Genomic DNA, 16,119 nt, shown 5'->3' with positions numbered 1-16,119 from the left:
GCCAGCAAATCCCAGGGTTCTTCCTGTCTCTGCCTTCTTATGTTACAGATAGATGTGTGCAGGCACATCTGGTTTGGTTTTCTGGTGGTGGTGGTGGTGGTGGTAGTGGTGGTGGTGGTTTTTCCAGACAGGGTTTCTCTGTGTGGCCCTGGCTATTCTGGAACTCTCTTTGTAGACCAAGCTGGCCTCGAACTCACAGAGATCCACCTGCCTCTGCCTCCAGAGTGCTGGGAATAAAGGCGTGCGCCACCACTCCTGGCTCACATCTGGTTTTTTAAGTTGGGTGCTGGGGATAGGAACCCATGCCCTTAAAACTTCTGCAACAACCTGCCTGGTTCTCGAGATCCGCAGTCCCCGAGAGTCCTTTGCAGCGCTAACCGGTATTTTAGATCATGATTTCAACAGCATTCTTCGAAAATGGCACACACGTTTTTTGCAAAAATAACGGAACTCTGCACGGAAGGAGAAAAGGAAGGGAAAGAGGCGGTGTGTGCAGGGGTGAGAGTGATCATATATTTGAAGGCTCAGGAGGCAAAGACAGGAGCATCATCGGCCAAGTTCAAGTCCAGACAAAGAGTTCAAAAGCTAGGGTGAGCTACAAAGTAAGAGGATGTCTAAAACAATGTTTTTTAAAGGAGAGGTCGGCTAAGGACGGAGGGCCTGTAGGCCGGCTGAACAGGCGCCGCGCCCTGGGGCCTTCCCTCTCCCCATGGGCAGCAATGGGCCGGCAGTCCGCCCGCATGACGCCCTCCCTTCCCGGCTCCGCCCCGCCCCGCGCCGCCCGCGCCGCGCGTTCCCGGTCCCCCCGCAGCCGCCGGGAGCCCCCGGAGCCGCCGCCATGGGCCGGGCCCGCCCCGCCGCACGCCAGCCTCACAGCCCGGACCCCGCCGCTGCGCCCGCGCCTCCCCGCCGCCGCGCCCGCGCCCTGGCGCTGCTCGGAGCCCTGCTGGCCGCCGTGGTCGCCGCCGCCGCTACCCGGGCCTGCGCGCTCCTCTCCGACGCCCAGGCGGCGGCGCGGCAGGTCAGAGGGGGACGGGACGGGGACCGTGGACAGGGCTGCCTGGGACAGTGGCTGCAGAGAGAGGCGCAGAATAAAGCTCTGCCCTGGACCCGGGAAGGGGGCCACCTGGGGGTTGGGTGGGCGGCGGAGGGGACAATGGCCAGAACAGGATAAAGTAGGATTGGGCCTTTGGAAGGGGAGGGAGGGGACTCAGAGTAGACAATGGATGGAGACGTGGAGTGAAGCGGGGACCAGCAGCGACTGGAAGAGGGACAAGGAACTCTGGGACTGTTTCGAGGTGACATTTGAACAAATGGGGTGGCAAGTGTGGAAGGGGACTCTGGGATCGGATGGCAGGAGCTGCTGCATCAGGAAGCAGCTGCCTGCTCGGGACTCAGACAGGGAGTTTGGGGCCTGTCAGGGCGCTCGGTTCAGCCCCTTCCTCCTCAACAGGAATCAGCACTGAAGGTCCTGGGGACAGATGGCCTCTTTCTCTTTTCCTCGCTGGACACGGACCAGGATATGTACATCAGCCCGGAGGAGTTCAAACCTATTGCGGAGAAACTGACAGGTACCAGAGGGGCTGGGCGCCCCGGGGAACTCTATTACCAGGTCAGGTCACTTGCTTCTGGCCACCTGAGTGCGGGACCCTGCCCTGGCTCACAGGGTTGAGGAGTCAAAGGCTGTGCAAGGAAATACGCAGACAGTCACAAAACCGGAGCCACAGCTGTTTCCACTGCTCTGAAGGCTCCCGGGTGCTGGCTGCGTGCGTCCTAGCTCCTGCTGGCCAGTGCTGCCCAGGTACAATTGCTGATTTTCTTAAGAGGAAGGGAAAGATAATCTGAGTCTCAAATAAGTAAAGAAATAAATTATAAAGCTCTTGTTCCTTCCCATCCAGGCTGCACGTCAGTGCACTTTCGAATGGGGAGGAGTGTGTTCTGGTGAGGGTTGGAGGATAGCCTCTCGCTGTCGCCTTTCACCTTTTGTTTGAGGCAGAGTCTCTCCCTAGCCTGGGACTCCTGCACATATGCCAGCCTGGTGGCCCGCAAGTGGCCACCATCGTCTGCTCATCTCCACCTACCCTCTCACAGTGCTGCGATTACAGGCGTGCACGATCCTGCCAGGCTTTTTTGTTTTTGTTTTTGTTTTTTCGAAACAGGGTTTTTCTGTGTAGCCTTGGTGGTCCTGGACTAGCTGTGTAGACCAGGCTGGCCTCAAGCCTCTGCCTCCCAATTGCTGGGATTAAAGACGTGTGCCGCCGCCACCACCACCCCCCGGCCCTGCCCTGGCTTTTTACATGGGTTCTGGGGATTTGAACTCACGCTTCTGAAGCTTCATCAAGTGAGCCATCTCCCTAACTGCTGCTGTTGCCCCTCCCCACTTCAAGCTTTTGGAGACAGTGAAGATTGAACACAGAGTTTTGCCACTGAGCTACATGCCCAAGCCTTTGAGACAAGGTCTCACTAAGCCGCATAGCCCAAACAGGCATCTAGCTTGCCAGTCCTCTTGCCTCGATGTTGGCACCAGCCTGTGGAAACCTGTCAGTGGGTGAGAGGCAGGGCAGGTACACCATGGTACCATCATGGGCTTGTCAGGTTTCAAGCATGGCTGTGAAGAATGGTCACTTGCTGGCCCAAGGGCCTCGGGTCACTGCTAGAGGAGGATGGCCAGGTGAAGATGCAAAATTTTAAAAAGATTTATTTATTATATATACATGTACCCCTGCAGGCCAGAAGAGGGCACCAGATCACATTATAGATGGTTGTGAGCCACCATGTGGTTGCTGGGAATTGAACTCAGGACCTCTGGAAGAGCAGACAGTGCTCTTAACCTCTGAGCCATCTCTCCAGCCCCAAAGATGCAAATTTTAAAAGATTTGTTTTATTCTATTTATTTATTTTTAAAGATTTATTTGAGTGGCTGGAGAGATGGCTCGGTGGTTGAAAGCATTGATTGCTTTTTCAGAAGAACTGGGTTCAAATCCTAGCACCCACCCGGCAGCTCACAACTGCCTCTAATTCCAGTCCCAGGGCATCTGACACCCTCACATACATGCAGGCAAAACACCACTGAGCAGGAAATAAAAATTAATTGTTTAAAAAAGATATATTTTATGTATGTATATGTGTGCCTGTATGTGCACCGTGTGAGTAAAGTACCCTCAGAAGCCAGAAGAGGGCATCAGATCCCCAGGAGCTAGAGTTACAGACAGCTGTGAGCCACTGTGTGGGAGCTGGGAATTGAACCCAGGTCTTCTGGAAGAGTAGCCGAAGCTCCTGACTCCCGAGCCATCACTCCAGTCCTAGCTTTTACTTTTGTTTTTGTTTTTGTTTTTGTTTTCGAGACAGGGTTTCTCTGTGTAGCCTTGGCTGTCCTGGACTTGCTTTGTAGACCAGGCTGGCCTCGACCTCACAGCGATCCACCTGCCTCTGCCTCCCGAGTGCTGGGATTAAAGGCGTGCGCCACCACCGCCACCACCACCACCACCAGGCTGACCCAGTTGTTCTTAATAATTACTACTGAAATAACTTTGTATGTAAGGCAAACTAATAATAATGCTACATAACCCTCCCTCCCTTTGTCTGATGTTTCCAGATTGCTGTTTTAAATGTTTACTGGCCAGAGGGGGTGGTACACAACTCAAGAGGCAGAAAGACAGTAGTACCACAAATTTAAGGCCAGCCTAATCTACATAGCAAGTTCCAGGGCAGCCTAAGACATGTCTCAAATAAACAATAACTAAGGTTTTACTGTGTTGACTTACAGATAAAGAAATAACAAAAGGGGCTGGAGAGATGGTTCAGTGGTTAAGAGCCCTGTCTGCTCTTCCAAAGGTCCTGAGTTCAATTCCCAGAAACCACATGGTGGCTCACAACCATCTATACTGAGATCTGGTGCCCTCTTCTGGTGTGCAAGCTCACATGCAGGCAGAGCACTGTATAAATAATAAATAAATAAATCTTTAAAAAAAAAAAAAAAGAAAGAAAAGAAAGAAAGAAAGGACAACAAAGCTGGACGGTAGTGGTGCACACCTTTAATCCCAGCACGTGGAAGGCAGAGGCAGGCAGATCTCTGAGTTTGAGGCCAGCCTGGTCTACAGACTGAGTCCAGGGTAGCCAAGGCTACACAGAGAAACCCTGTCTCAAAAACAAAACAAAACAAAAACGAAAGAAAGAAAAGAAAACAAGAAAGAAATAACAACAATCACATAAGATTTATTAACATTATCGTCATCATCATCATTATTATTGCGTGTATGCACACGCACACACTCGTGTGCCTCAGCACACACCTGGAGGTCGGAGGACAACTTTTGGAAGTCAGTTCTCTTCCTTCTACTCGACTGTGACTGTGGCAGAGCCTCTCTTGTTTCTTATGCGGCACCTGTTTCGGTCAGAGAGCTCAGGTCAGGCTAATGGGGCAGGCACTTTCACTCACTGAGCTGTCTTGCCGAGCCATCTCACCAGCCCAACGGTGATCGGTGATCATTTGAACAGGGCTGCTGTGGACTGCTAATTAAAAGGGCAGTTTCCTGAGTCTAAGCCCTGAAGGCTCCTGGAGGTGGAGGTGAGTTCTGAGCAGCTGCAGTGTGCCCAGGCAGCCTGCATGCCTGATGGCGCTGGTTGATTCCTGTCCGTGATGTACCCCACTTAGCTTGGCTAGTCACCAGTGCCACCAAATGCCAGGCCTTGTCTCTGTACCTTCACCTGTCCTTGGGACTCTGTAAGGCAGGGCTGGCATGCCTAATTCTGTCATAGATGACCATTCTGTCGCTGCTTTGGTGATCGGCTTCTCTCCCCCTTAACCCTGCCTTGTGGCTCCATCCATACGGGAAATATGAGGAACTGGTCACCTCCCTATGGGAGAGCCGAGAAATCAGCCAGAAGAGCAGGGAGAAGCAGGTCCAGTCTCCACCCACAGGTGTTCATCCAATGATGTCACAGCCCAACAGCCTGATGTGTCTTGCTTTTCTCTTTGCTAAGAGCCCCTTGACTGAGTCCCTCACAGTCCCCTAAGATCCAGAAGAGGGTCATCACTGATCACGGCCCCAGAGTGACACAGGCCTGGCTTTGAATCTTGACTATGTGGCAGTGGGGAAGTGACTTCATCTCCACTTATTTGTGTTTGTGAAATGACGTTTATAATGACGTCATCTGCTCCCGCGCTGTGGTAAAAGCAGGCCCTCATACACAGTGTTTGTCACTTTGGTGTCTTGGTGTAGCCCTGTCCCAAACCTAGCTTCCTTGTCACAGGCACTCTGGGAGAAGTGAGGCCTGGACACCAAGGGCAGGGCCTCTCCAGCCACCTCTGTTCCATAGGGTCCGTTCCTGTGGCCAACTATGAGGAGGAAGAGCTGCCCCATGACCCCAGCGAGGAGACAGTCACCATAGAATCCCGATTCCAGCCTCTGCTCACGGAGACCATGACCAAGAGCAAGGATGGCTTCCTAGGGGTGAGTCGGGGGCTGGGTGATGGCCTGGGAGGGACCACTGATGTTAAAACTGCCTGTGTATACTTGCTCCTGAGGACAGGCCTGTGCTCTCACCTCATCAGTGTCCCTCGTGTGCCCACTGCATCCAAAAAGCCGAGCTTGCTTTCCAGCTTGGTCTGGGGGGAGAACAGGAGGGGGGAGAACAGGAGGGGGATACAAGAGCCCCTTCCCTGCACGGGGAAGTCTGGGAGAGCTTCCTGATAGGGTGACATCTGACAGAGACTGTCCCCAGCATGGGGATGGGCTGGAAGAAGGAGCCCAGATGATGAGCACTTTCTGCTAGTCTGTTTCCTAGCCCCCCTAGCCAGCATCCAGCATGTGACAGGTGATGTCACATGCTGGTGGCCTAGATGTGCAGTTCAGCCTCTGGCAGGGACTGTGGGGGAGGACAAACCCCTGAAGGAGAGAGGGGGCCAACAAGTGCTTGCGTTACCAGCTTCTTTCTAGCTCATGGCCCTGAGGACACAGTGACCCCCATTGGTTCCCCACCCCTGACCCTGCTGGCTGTCACCTCTCTCCTAACCAGGTCCCTCTGGGTTTCCTTCCTATTCACTGGGTTTGCATCCCACCTTCTTGCCTGCTGTTCCCTCTGCCACGAACAGCTGTCGCTCTGAGGCCAGCGGTACCTGCTCGGCAAAGCCCCACTTCCATATGAGTTAAGAGCCTGTGGCAAAGGGTGGCAGGCAGGCCAGAGGGCAGGTGTGGCTGGCCCAGGGCATGCGAGGAGAGGCATGCTGGCTGCTGGCTGCTGCCTAATGGGGCAGCAAGAGGAGGCTGGGTAGCTGAGGGTCTCTTTGCCTGACTTTTACCTTTTATTCTGCAGAAGCAAAATGCCTCAGTGGGTTGATTGTGAAATTGGATTTGTGTTCTCCAGGCTGGGGGTGGGGAGGTGCAAGCAGACCAGTTCCTGGAGTGGGTAGAGGAGGGGGGATGGACTCAGAGGAAACAGCCTGGAGGATACAGAGGAGGAGAGAGCAGGGAGGGGCTGCTGATGAAAAGTGGGGAGCAGAGCAGGTGACCCAAAAGTGACCAAGCCGGGGACCAGTGTTTGGTGTGCCGTTTGCCCAAGTGAGGGCTATAAGAAGAGAGGGAATAACACCACTCAGGACATGGAGGTGACTGGGGCATGTGGAGGGGGGCACACCTCTGTAAGTGGAAACACAGGCTCGACCTTCTTGGGGAGACCTGGAGAGGAGGAGGGATTGCAGGTGATAGCCTTGCCCGGCAGATGGCTTCCCGGTAGGCATGCTGGAATAGGAACCAGGGGACCTCTGCACTCAGGAAGGCAGAGCAGGTGCCCCAACTGGGCCACAGCCCTGAACCCCTCCTCTGGCAATGCCCTGCAGTGCTGGCCAGCCTGTGAGCAGGACCCACAGGCAAGCAGCTCCGCCTGGCTCGCCCTGGAGAACCTGCCTGTTTGATTCCTTTGGATGGGAGCTCCCTGGACAATTCCTCCTCCTGCTGCTGCTGGTGGTGCTGCCTCCCTCTAAGCCTGGCTCTTTTGCCACTGTGGAGGTGCAGAGGGAGGGAGGGACCTGCTACCCGGCAAGGCATGGGGCCCTTCTGTCCTGGTAATGTTGCTTTAAGGGGCACACTGCCTGCTGCCTCTATAAGATTATAGGGGAACCACAGACGGAAGAGCAGTAATGAGGGACCCCACACCTCCGGGGTCCTGCCTCAGCGCTCCATGGCGTGTGTGTACATAGCCCTGAGGCTGCTGGCTGATCACTTCTGCCCTCACACACTCCTCAGCTGGAAAAGGCTAACGAGGGAAGACCTTGCTCCTGGCTGGGCAGGTGACTGGTGGCAGGGCCTTCTCTGGGGGTGACCTTTCTTCCGTTTCTCTGGGGTTCTGCTCTTAACTCTGGAGATTTTTCTATTTTTCACTCATCTCCTTCACCGGACTCAACAGCACCCCCAAACTCTGGTCAGGTGCCCCCCCCCCCCGCTCCCCCCCGTTTCTGCCGAGGCTGAGGGTGGGGCCTATATGAAGCCCAGTGCTCTACCACCCTCTTCTAGGGCAGGTGGCACCACCGGCCACTCAGCTGCCCACCCTGTGTAAGCTGCTCTGCCCTGGCCTGGCCTGCGCCGGGCCTGGAAAGCCACTAAAGCTGGGGTAGTGTGTGTGAGAGGGTCCTCTAGTGGGACAGTGCTAAGCTTGAGGCCGTTGCTGAGACATGACTTTCCTCATGCTCCCACTGCTGTCCCAGCCTATGGTCTGGTGGGGATGTGAGGAGCATGCTAGAACTTTGGCATCCCCATCCCAGGTCTCCCGCCTCGCTCTGTCAGGCCTCCGGAACTGGACGACTGCAGCCTCCCCAAGCGCAGTGTTTGCCGCCCGACACTTCCGGCCCTTCCTGCCCCCTCCAGGTCAGGAGCTGGGTCAGCCCTGGTGGATTATCCCTGGCGAGCTGAGTGTCTTCACGGGCTATCTGTCCAACAATCGATTCTACCCACCGCCGCCCAAGGGCAAGGAGGTAAGGATGGCACCGGGAGAGGGAGGCTGCACCTGGCCCTAGCTCGGGAGTGGCCCTTCCTGTGTGAACCTGGACCCAAGTACCAGGCATTCTTTGCCCCTCCAACCCTCTTGCCCCAGTCTCTCTCTCTCTCTCTCTCTCTCTCTCTCTCTCTTCTCTCTCTCTCTCTCTCTCTCTCTCTCTCCCTCCCTCCCCTCCCTCCCTCCCCCCTCCCTCCCTCCCTCGCTCTCTCTCTCTCTCTCTCTCTCTCTCTCTCTCTCTCTCTCTCTCTCTCTCTCTCTCTCTCTCTCTCGGCCTTCAGGTCCAGAGCTGACCCCCAGCATACAGATCCGGGCCCCAGGCCCAAACAAGCCAGCTAGGGTCTCACTGCTGTCCCTAGGTCATCATCCACCGGCTACTGAGCATGTTTCATCCGCGCCCCTTCGTGAAGACCCGCTTTGCCCCTCAGGGCACCGTGGCCTGCCTGACTGCCATCAGCGATTCCTACTACACTGTGATGTTCCGGTGAGTGTCACAAGGCTTGGAAGGGTAGGCGAAGGCCAAGCGAGAGATTTCAGCTTTATCACCTGCCTCCCTGTCGGGGTCAGGCTCTCAGAGTCTGGGGAATAATGACTTTCTCAGAGGGCACAGGATTTGGTGAGAGGTGCCTGGGACTTGCTTAGCCCTCAACTGAAACTGGCTGGTGGCCCCGGGCGGTATCGTCCACACAGATGGCCACGCACCCACGCACGCACATGTACGCACCCACGCATGCACGCACACGCATGCGCCCTGGAGAAGGATGGCAGGGTGGCGGGTGAAGGCAAGGCTTCCAAGGGAGGCAGGCGCAGAGGCTGAGTCTTCGAGGGTCTCTGCTTTCTCCCTGTCCCTGACTCCACAGCAAGGCTCCCTAGGCTCTGGGAGATTTGGGGAGGGCTCCAGGCTTAGCGAACCCCGCTTCCCCACAGGATCCATGCCGAGTTCCAGCTCAGCGAGCCTCCCGACTTCCCCTTCTGGTTCTCTCCCGGCCAGTTCACTGGCCATATCATCCTGTCCAAAGATGCTACACACATCCGTGACTTCCGGCTGTTCGTGCCCAATCACAGGTAAGCGCTGGCCCTGGCGCGGCCTCAGCACCTTGCTACTGCATTCTGCTGCTGCTGTTGTTTCAGTTTCCTGAGCTCAGACGTCAAGGAGCCCACAGACCCTTCAGCCTTGGTCCTTTCCCTCGCTCCCCAGCGCCACCACTTGGGACTTACTGCTGATCAACAGGAGGCAGCAAAGGGGTCCCAGTTTGCAGATCCTAGGGCCCAACAAACCAGCTAGGGTCTCATCTGTTGTTTCACACCCGCCAGTAGCCCCTTTCCCACCCCATCCCCCGCCACCAAATCGGTATCTCTTGTCCTCTGAAGATAGCCTAGACAGACATGGATCCTAGCCTATACTCGCACCCCTGAGGGGGAAGGTCAGCAGCTGGGCAGGGACCATGGGAATCCTGGAAGGCTTCCTGGAGGAGGTGACATCCAATCAAAGCCCGTGGGAAAGAAAGAAGTAGCACACGTAAGGGCTTGAGGGGAGGCAGTCACCACAGAGCCTTGGTGGGACTGCTGGGACAGCCCTTATGCCGTTCTTTGCCTGTACCAGATCAGCCCCATCAGCAGATCAGGGGACCAAGGGGTGGGGGTGGGGGTGGGGTAGCTTCAAGAGCGTACTCCCTGATAGGCTAGCAAGTGGCTTTTAAGCAGAGCCCTATGAGTCTTTATGCAAGAGCTGGGAGGCCCGAGGCTCTTTAAAACTTGCTCTTGGTAGCCATGGGCTGTGTGGCTGTGGGCAAGACTCCCAGTGTCCTCACTTTCCAGGTAGAAGACTGAGCAGGGATAACGATTGGGAGAGCCTGGACCCAATGAGAGTGTTTTCTCTCCCTCTCTAGAGAGCCAGGGCAGAGACATGCCCGTGCTGGGGCAGAAGCTGGTCTCAGCGTGTCTCCTTCAAAGTCCTGGACTGATTAACACAGAGGGTAGACAACCAGCCAGGATCTACCCAGAGGGCCTGTGTCTAAGAACAGAGGTCTAAAAAAAAAAAAGAACAGGGACCTCTGAGGGTATTCAGTCACTTAAACAGACTATTGTTTGGTGGTCCTGGGGCTCCCCCGTGTGGCCAATCTTCAGATTGCACAGCCAGGAGATTTTTCCAAGGCCAACCTGGTTTCTTACTACTGCCTCATCCTGGGTCCTGCAGCGATGCACTGGCCACCTCTCTGCAACAAAGGGTCGTGACCAGTATACGGGGTCATGCAATGAGAGCCCTTGTGCACTGTCCAGGCCTGGCCCAGGGTCTGCTGTCAAAACCCCAATGACATCTCTGGACTCTGTTGTGTCTTCAACTGCTTGTGTTAAACCTGATGGCACCCGACGTGTGACTAACAGGCTTTGATGGCGATGTTGTTTTACCCTGGTCATCCCCAGGTCCCTGAATGTGGACATGGAGTGGCTGTACGGGGCCAGTGAGAGCAGCAACATGGAGGTGGACATCGGCTACATACCCCAGGTGAACACCCAGGTGCCCTTACCCAGACATATTCAGCTGTAAGGCCCTGAGCCCCCATCTCCCCACTTCTGCAGAGTAGACCAGTCCTGAAGGTTTCCCAGGAGGCCTCTCTCTGAGATGCCCCTCACCACTGACTTCCGGCCCAGATGGAGCTGGAGGCTCTGGGCCCCTCGGTGCCCTCCGTGATCCTGGATGAAGATGGCAACATGATTGACAGCCGCCTGCCCTCTGGAGAACCCCTCCAGTTTGTGTTTGAAGAGATCAAGTGGCACCAGGAGCTGAGCTGGGAGGAAGCTGCCCGGCGCCTGGAAGTGGCCATGTACCCCTTCAAGAAGGTGAGGCTCGGCGTGGAAGCCAGGGGAAGGCTCCATGAGGCCGAGGCTGGGAGCTCGGCTCTAGTTATGGGCCCTGTGCTGAAACGGTGGGGCACGGGGCGAGCTTGGGTCATGGGACACACCTCTGTTAGTTTAATCTTGGAGGAGGAGCACATGACTCAGCCATGTCCCTTCACACAGGCACACATGCAAGCACACGCACATGCGTACACACATGTACCCGTGCCCCCCCACCCACATACACACAAACGCACAGGATAAAAACAGGCTTTCCCTGCACAACCCCAAACAGGACCCCAGGCACTCAGTAGCTTCTGTCTTGGTCCGACCACAGGTTAACTACCTCCCATTCACGGAGGCCTTTGACAGAGCCAAGGCCGAGAGCAAACTTGTGCATTCCATCTTGCTGTGGGGGGCCCTGGACGACCAGTCCTGCTGAGGTGAGAGAACCCCTGGTCAGCCCTAGGGGAAAGTGGGGATCTTCCTACCCTATGGATGGGGCACAAGAGGCTGTGGGACAAACAGAGCTTGCAGCCATGAGGACTTGGGCCATGTAGGACCAGGGTCCAGGGAAGCTTTCAGTGCTTGGGCTGAGCCTAGAAGATGATGCCAAGTGTAGAGAAAAGGCCAGGCTGACGTGTTCATGTTTAACCAAGCTGGCGAAGCAGCTTCCCTCCCTGAGTCCGACAGTGAAAAGGGCAGAGCATACCAGTTCCCCAGGTATGACCTTGGGTGTCAATGTATCTTGTACTGTGTAAAGTAAAATCTACAAGTGAGAGAGGCTGGGCTTGGGTTTCTTATCCAGAATATTCACCAAAGACCTTCTGGAAAGTTCTCTAGGTGTCCAATGATGAGTTCAAAGATGAGAAAAACAATGGCCCTGCCCTCGTCTGGTCACTCAGCAGACAGTATAGGGACCTGCTGTAGCTATGCATTATCCCAGTGTGGTGTGGATGCTCATGTAGGAAGGTAACCCAAGGGCAGTGTCATACAAAACAGACAGACAGACAGGAACCGTCAGAAGGCTTCTTGGAGAAAGTGGCATTTAAACTGAGACTTTGAGAGATGAGTCAGGGTTTGTCACATGACAGGAGGAAGATGATTTTGGGTAGACAGTGTCTGGGTGAAAGCCCTAGAGACAACCAAATGAGACTGAGAATCAGTCACTGGCTGGGCGTGGTGGCACATACGTGTATCCTAGCACTCGGGAGGCAGAGGCAGGTAGATTGCTGTGAGTTTGAGTCCAGCCTGGTCTACAAAGTGAGTCCAGGACAGCCAGGACTACATAGAGAAACCCTGTCTCAAAAACAACAACAACAAACAAAACAAAAAACGAAAAAACAAAATAAATCAGTCACTGGCCAGGCAGTGGTGATGCACGCCTTTAATCCCAGCACTCAGGAGGCAGAGGCAGGCAGATCTCTGAGTTGGAGGCCAGCTTGGTCTATAGAGTAAGTTCCAGGAAGCCGGGGCTACACAGAGAAACCCTGTTTCAAAAAAGAAGACAAAACAAAACAAAAAGAATCAGTCCCTGTTAACAAGCTATGGGCCACCCCAGCCTCAGCTCAGGGTGCCAACCTGTTCATGCCGACCCTGTCTCCCCTTCATTCAGCATCTACCCCTTGAGTCTGTTGCTGGCTTTTCATTTATTTATGTCATTTCTTGAGACAGGGTCCATGCTCTATCTCAGGCTAGCCTTTAACTCACTCATCATGTAGCCCAGGCTGGCCCTGAGTGCATGGTACTCCTCTTGCCTCAGCCTCCAGGTGCTAGGATAACCACTCCTGGCTAGTATCTACTCTTTGAGCCTACCATGTCACCTGAGTGTGGAGACATTCTGCAGCCCACGGGGTTTCCCAAACTGTGACCATTGCTGTAAAATCGGGGGTGGGGGGGTGCTACTCACCCTTGGCCTTGCCCTGTACAGGTTCGGGGCGGACTCTCCGGGAGACCGTCCTGGAAAGCCCGCCCATCCTCACACTCCTCAATGAGAGCTTCATCAGTACTTGGTCCCTGGTAAAGGAGCTGGAAGACCTGCAGGTGAGCAAGGGGTCAAGGGGGGGGCAGCCTATATGGGAGTCCCCAAGACAGCACTGGGCCCAGATGCCAGGAAGTACCATTGTTCCCACAGCTCCAGCAGGAGAATCCGTTCCACAGGCAGCTGGCAGGCCTACACCTGGAGAAGTACAGCTTCCCCGTGGAGATGATGATCTGCATGCCCAACGGCACCGTGGTAGGTCCCCAGGGGGCAGGGACATGAGGGGTGGCCTCTTCCCTGAGCTGTCTCAAGCCGCTCTGAGGCCGTCATCTCCATCCCCCGGCATAGCGATCCAGAGCAGACTTCAGAGATGCTTTGGGAAGGGTACATACAGCAAGGCACTTAGTACAGCGATAGAGCCAACGTGTCCCCGAGGGAATCTTGTCAGTTCAGTGGACAAAACATGGCCCAAGGGATGGCTTCCTGGACCACTGAGGCCAAGGAAGGAGGGTAGAGGACCTGTCCTGAGGCAAGATTCCAGATCCCTGCCCCCACTCCTGCCCCAACTCTCTTCTGGCTGCGTAGAGGGCCTGGCATCAGGTCATAGCAGGTTTGGAAAACACACCCACTTTCAGACGTGTAGAATAAGGCTCGAACTCTAAACAGCTTTCCCATCTTCAGTCCCAGTGTGGCCAGAATGGGAGGGCCGGGCTACAGGAAGGTGGCGAGCTGACCAGCTTTTAGGGCGTGGTAGCCAAGAGCAGGAAGCTAGGGCTGGAAGGAAAGGAAAAGACAGCGAGCTTGAAGCTTCTGCTGCTCCAGGCAAAGGTGAGAACAGCCCCTGGTAGTATTGGGAAGGCAGGGAGGAAAGGCCTGGCAGTGACAAGCCAGGTGGCTCCTGTGTGTTACTGGTGGCTCCTACCCTGTGGAGCACGCCCTGAGGTCATGAAGTGAGCACTTGAGATTCTGGGAGACGCTGTCTGGCAAGCTTTACTTGGTTCCCTCATCCGGGCCTCACTCATTTGCTCCTTCACTGTGTACCCACTCCACCAAGCTCTGTAGAAAGGCAAGGGCATGCTGAGCACCGGGCATTTGGATAGGTGTTCAGGGGTGGGGTGGGGCATCATCAGAACACAAGAGAGAAAGGATATTGTGAGGCAGCTGGGTAGAGGAAAAGGTGGCATTGAAAGATGGGTTTGTTTTTTTTTTTTCTTAGTGGGTGAGGTGGGGAGGCACTCCCACAGTAGAAGGCTACGTGGGAGCTTATGACAATGGGAACAGCCTTGCCTGGGCAGCTCTTTCTGGTACACTTTCAGTGTGAGAGCAGCCTATCTCTCCTCACCTCAGAGAGAAGCTGGTAGAGACTGAGATGGCCTGGGCAGACCTGGCCTATGGCCTCCCCAGGCCTCCTCACCCCGTCCTCTCCCTAGGTCCATCACATCAATGCCAACCACTTCCTGGACATCACCTCCACGAAGCCGGAAGACATGGAGAACAACGTCTTCAGCTTCCCACCCACTTTTGAGGACCCATCCACAGCCACCTACATGCAGTTCCTGAGGGAGGGACTCCGGCGCGGCCTGCCCCTCCTCCAGCCCTAGCGGACCCTGTGAAAAGCTGGCGGACGGAATCCACACGCTGTGGAGCCCCCAGTGCCCCCCAGCCCATTTCCCCACCTCATTCCCAGGCTTGCCTGGAGAGGTCCAAGGTCAACTGAGGCTGGTGGGTGGATGAGGAGGCCCGCCTGCCTGCCTGGTCCTGTAAATGAGCCAAAAAGCCTGCCACCACTCGCCAAGCCATCCTTCCCTACTCAGCTGGCTCCAAACACTTCCTCAAGTCTCCCCAAAGAGCGTCTGAGGTGCCCTCCCTGGACCAAAGGAATCTAAAGAGCTTGGCCCCAGGGGGCCAGGCTGCCAGCCCTAGGCCTGTTTGGAACCTTCTATCCTGGCTATCCCCCAGGCAGGGGTCGCTGTCAGCCGGAGACAGCTGTCCGTGCACAGAAGCCCTTCCCTGAAAGTGGAGACTGCGCTGTCCACTGCTGCCCTGCAGAGCATTGACCAGATGACCCAGCCTTTCCAGGGAGAAGTTTCTGGAGAAGTTCACTGTGAAGTAGGTTATCGTGGTGTTCTGGGACGGGGAGCAGGAAGTTTCTTGCCACCTGCTCTCGCCCAGGGCAGGACTGCTGGAGCCAGCGTCCTCACCACACCTCTCCCCCTGACCTATACACCATCGAGGAGAGGCCCAGGCAAAGAACATAGCCTTCCCTACAGCCAGCACTGTTTAGGCCCCCAGGGTACCGCCGAGCACCCCATCTACCAAGGGATGGCCACTAACAGTGCCCCTTGGCTACTTGGGGGAACTTGGTCCACCACATCTTTAACCACTGACCATGCCAGTCTTTTTTATGCACACAGAAAAAGTGTTTTTATATGAACTTTTTTTCACAGTTTATAGATATTTTTTTGAAAAAAATCTGAACGCTGAGGAGAAAGAAAGGGGCAATGGCTTCCCCCAGCAACAGCTGCATGACGGCTGGGTCTGAAATCCCAAATGGATCCAGCCTGATGTCCTCGCAGTTGCACATGTGGGGAAAAAATATGCTCATCTTCCTTCTCTTGAACTTTTTACAAGCAGTCCTCCGAGGTTCAGTATTTCCTTAGCTCTGCCCTGCGCTCCACACCCCCCAAAAACTGCCTCGAACTTAACCACATCAAGGCCCTTCTTGGCATCACCCAGTTCTTTCCCCTGGCTCCACTAGGGACCTAAGTCTTCAACCTGGCAGAGGAGGAAGGCAGGTGGCCTTCCCTGAGCCCTCCTCCCCTGCCTGCCACTGCAGACACCACAGAGCCCAGCTCACGGTCTCTGGGCCGCACTGTGAAGATCACACACATTTTCTCAGTTCTTAGAACCAACCAGTAAATTGGAAAATTGCCTCCATTTTTTTTTTTTAATTTTCCTCCTCCTTCTTCTTTCTTTTGTTTTTTGTTTTTGTTTTGTTCTTGTTTTGGTTTTGGTTTTTCGAGACAAGGTTTCTCTGTGTAGGCCTGGCTGTCCTGGACTCACTTTGTAGACCAGGCTGGCCTTGAACTCAGCTATCTACCTGCCTTTGTCTCCCAAGTGCTGGGATTAAAGGTGTGTACCACCATGCCTGGCTTTGCCTCCATTTTCAGATGAAGACATGCAAGTCTTATGGAGGCAAAGTGATTTCCCAGGGTCACCCAGTACTAGAGTTGCAATCCAAACCCACATGCCTCCAAAGGCTCTGTCTGTCTTGTCTTTGGGGGCGCTTTGTCTGATACAGCGTCCCTGCC

The 16,119-nt window shown here is 55.1% G+C and overlaps 1 protein-coding gene across 1 annotated transcript; it reads left to right on the top strand.

The window, feature by feature from the left end:
* The first annotated feature begins 838 nt into the window (after positions 1-838).
* Positions 839-14,573, top strand: Selenon (selenoprotein N). The gene is made up of 12 exons (XM_051171712.1): positions 839-1,021; positions 1,454-1,571; positions 5,320-5,453; positions 7,760-7,969; positions 8,349-8,473; positions 8,917-9,054; positions 10,414-10,495; positions 10,642-10,830; positions 11,165-11,270; positions 12,758-12,870; positions 12,962-13,063; positions 14,239-14,573. Exons 1-12 carry the CDS (start codon positions 839-841, stop codon positions 14,407-14,409), a joined length of 1,671 nt encoding a protein of 556 aa, XP_051027669.1. The 3' UTR covers positions 14,410-14,573.
* The last annotated feature ends 1,546 nt before the right edge of the window (positions 14,574-16,119 follow it).

Source organism: Acomys russatus, chromosome 29, assembly GCF_903995435.1.
Source record: "Acomys russatus chromosome 29, mAcoRus1.1, whole genome shotgun sequence".
Taxonomy (NCBI): domain Eukaryota; kingdom Metazoa; phylum Chordata; class Mammalia; order Rodentia; family Muridae; genus Acomys; species Acomys russatus.
Note: the sequence above shows the minus strand (reverse complement) of the source record. Positions and strands in the feature narration are given on the sequence as shown.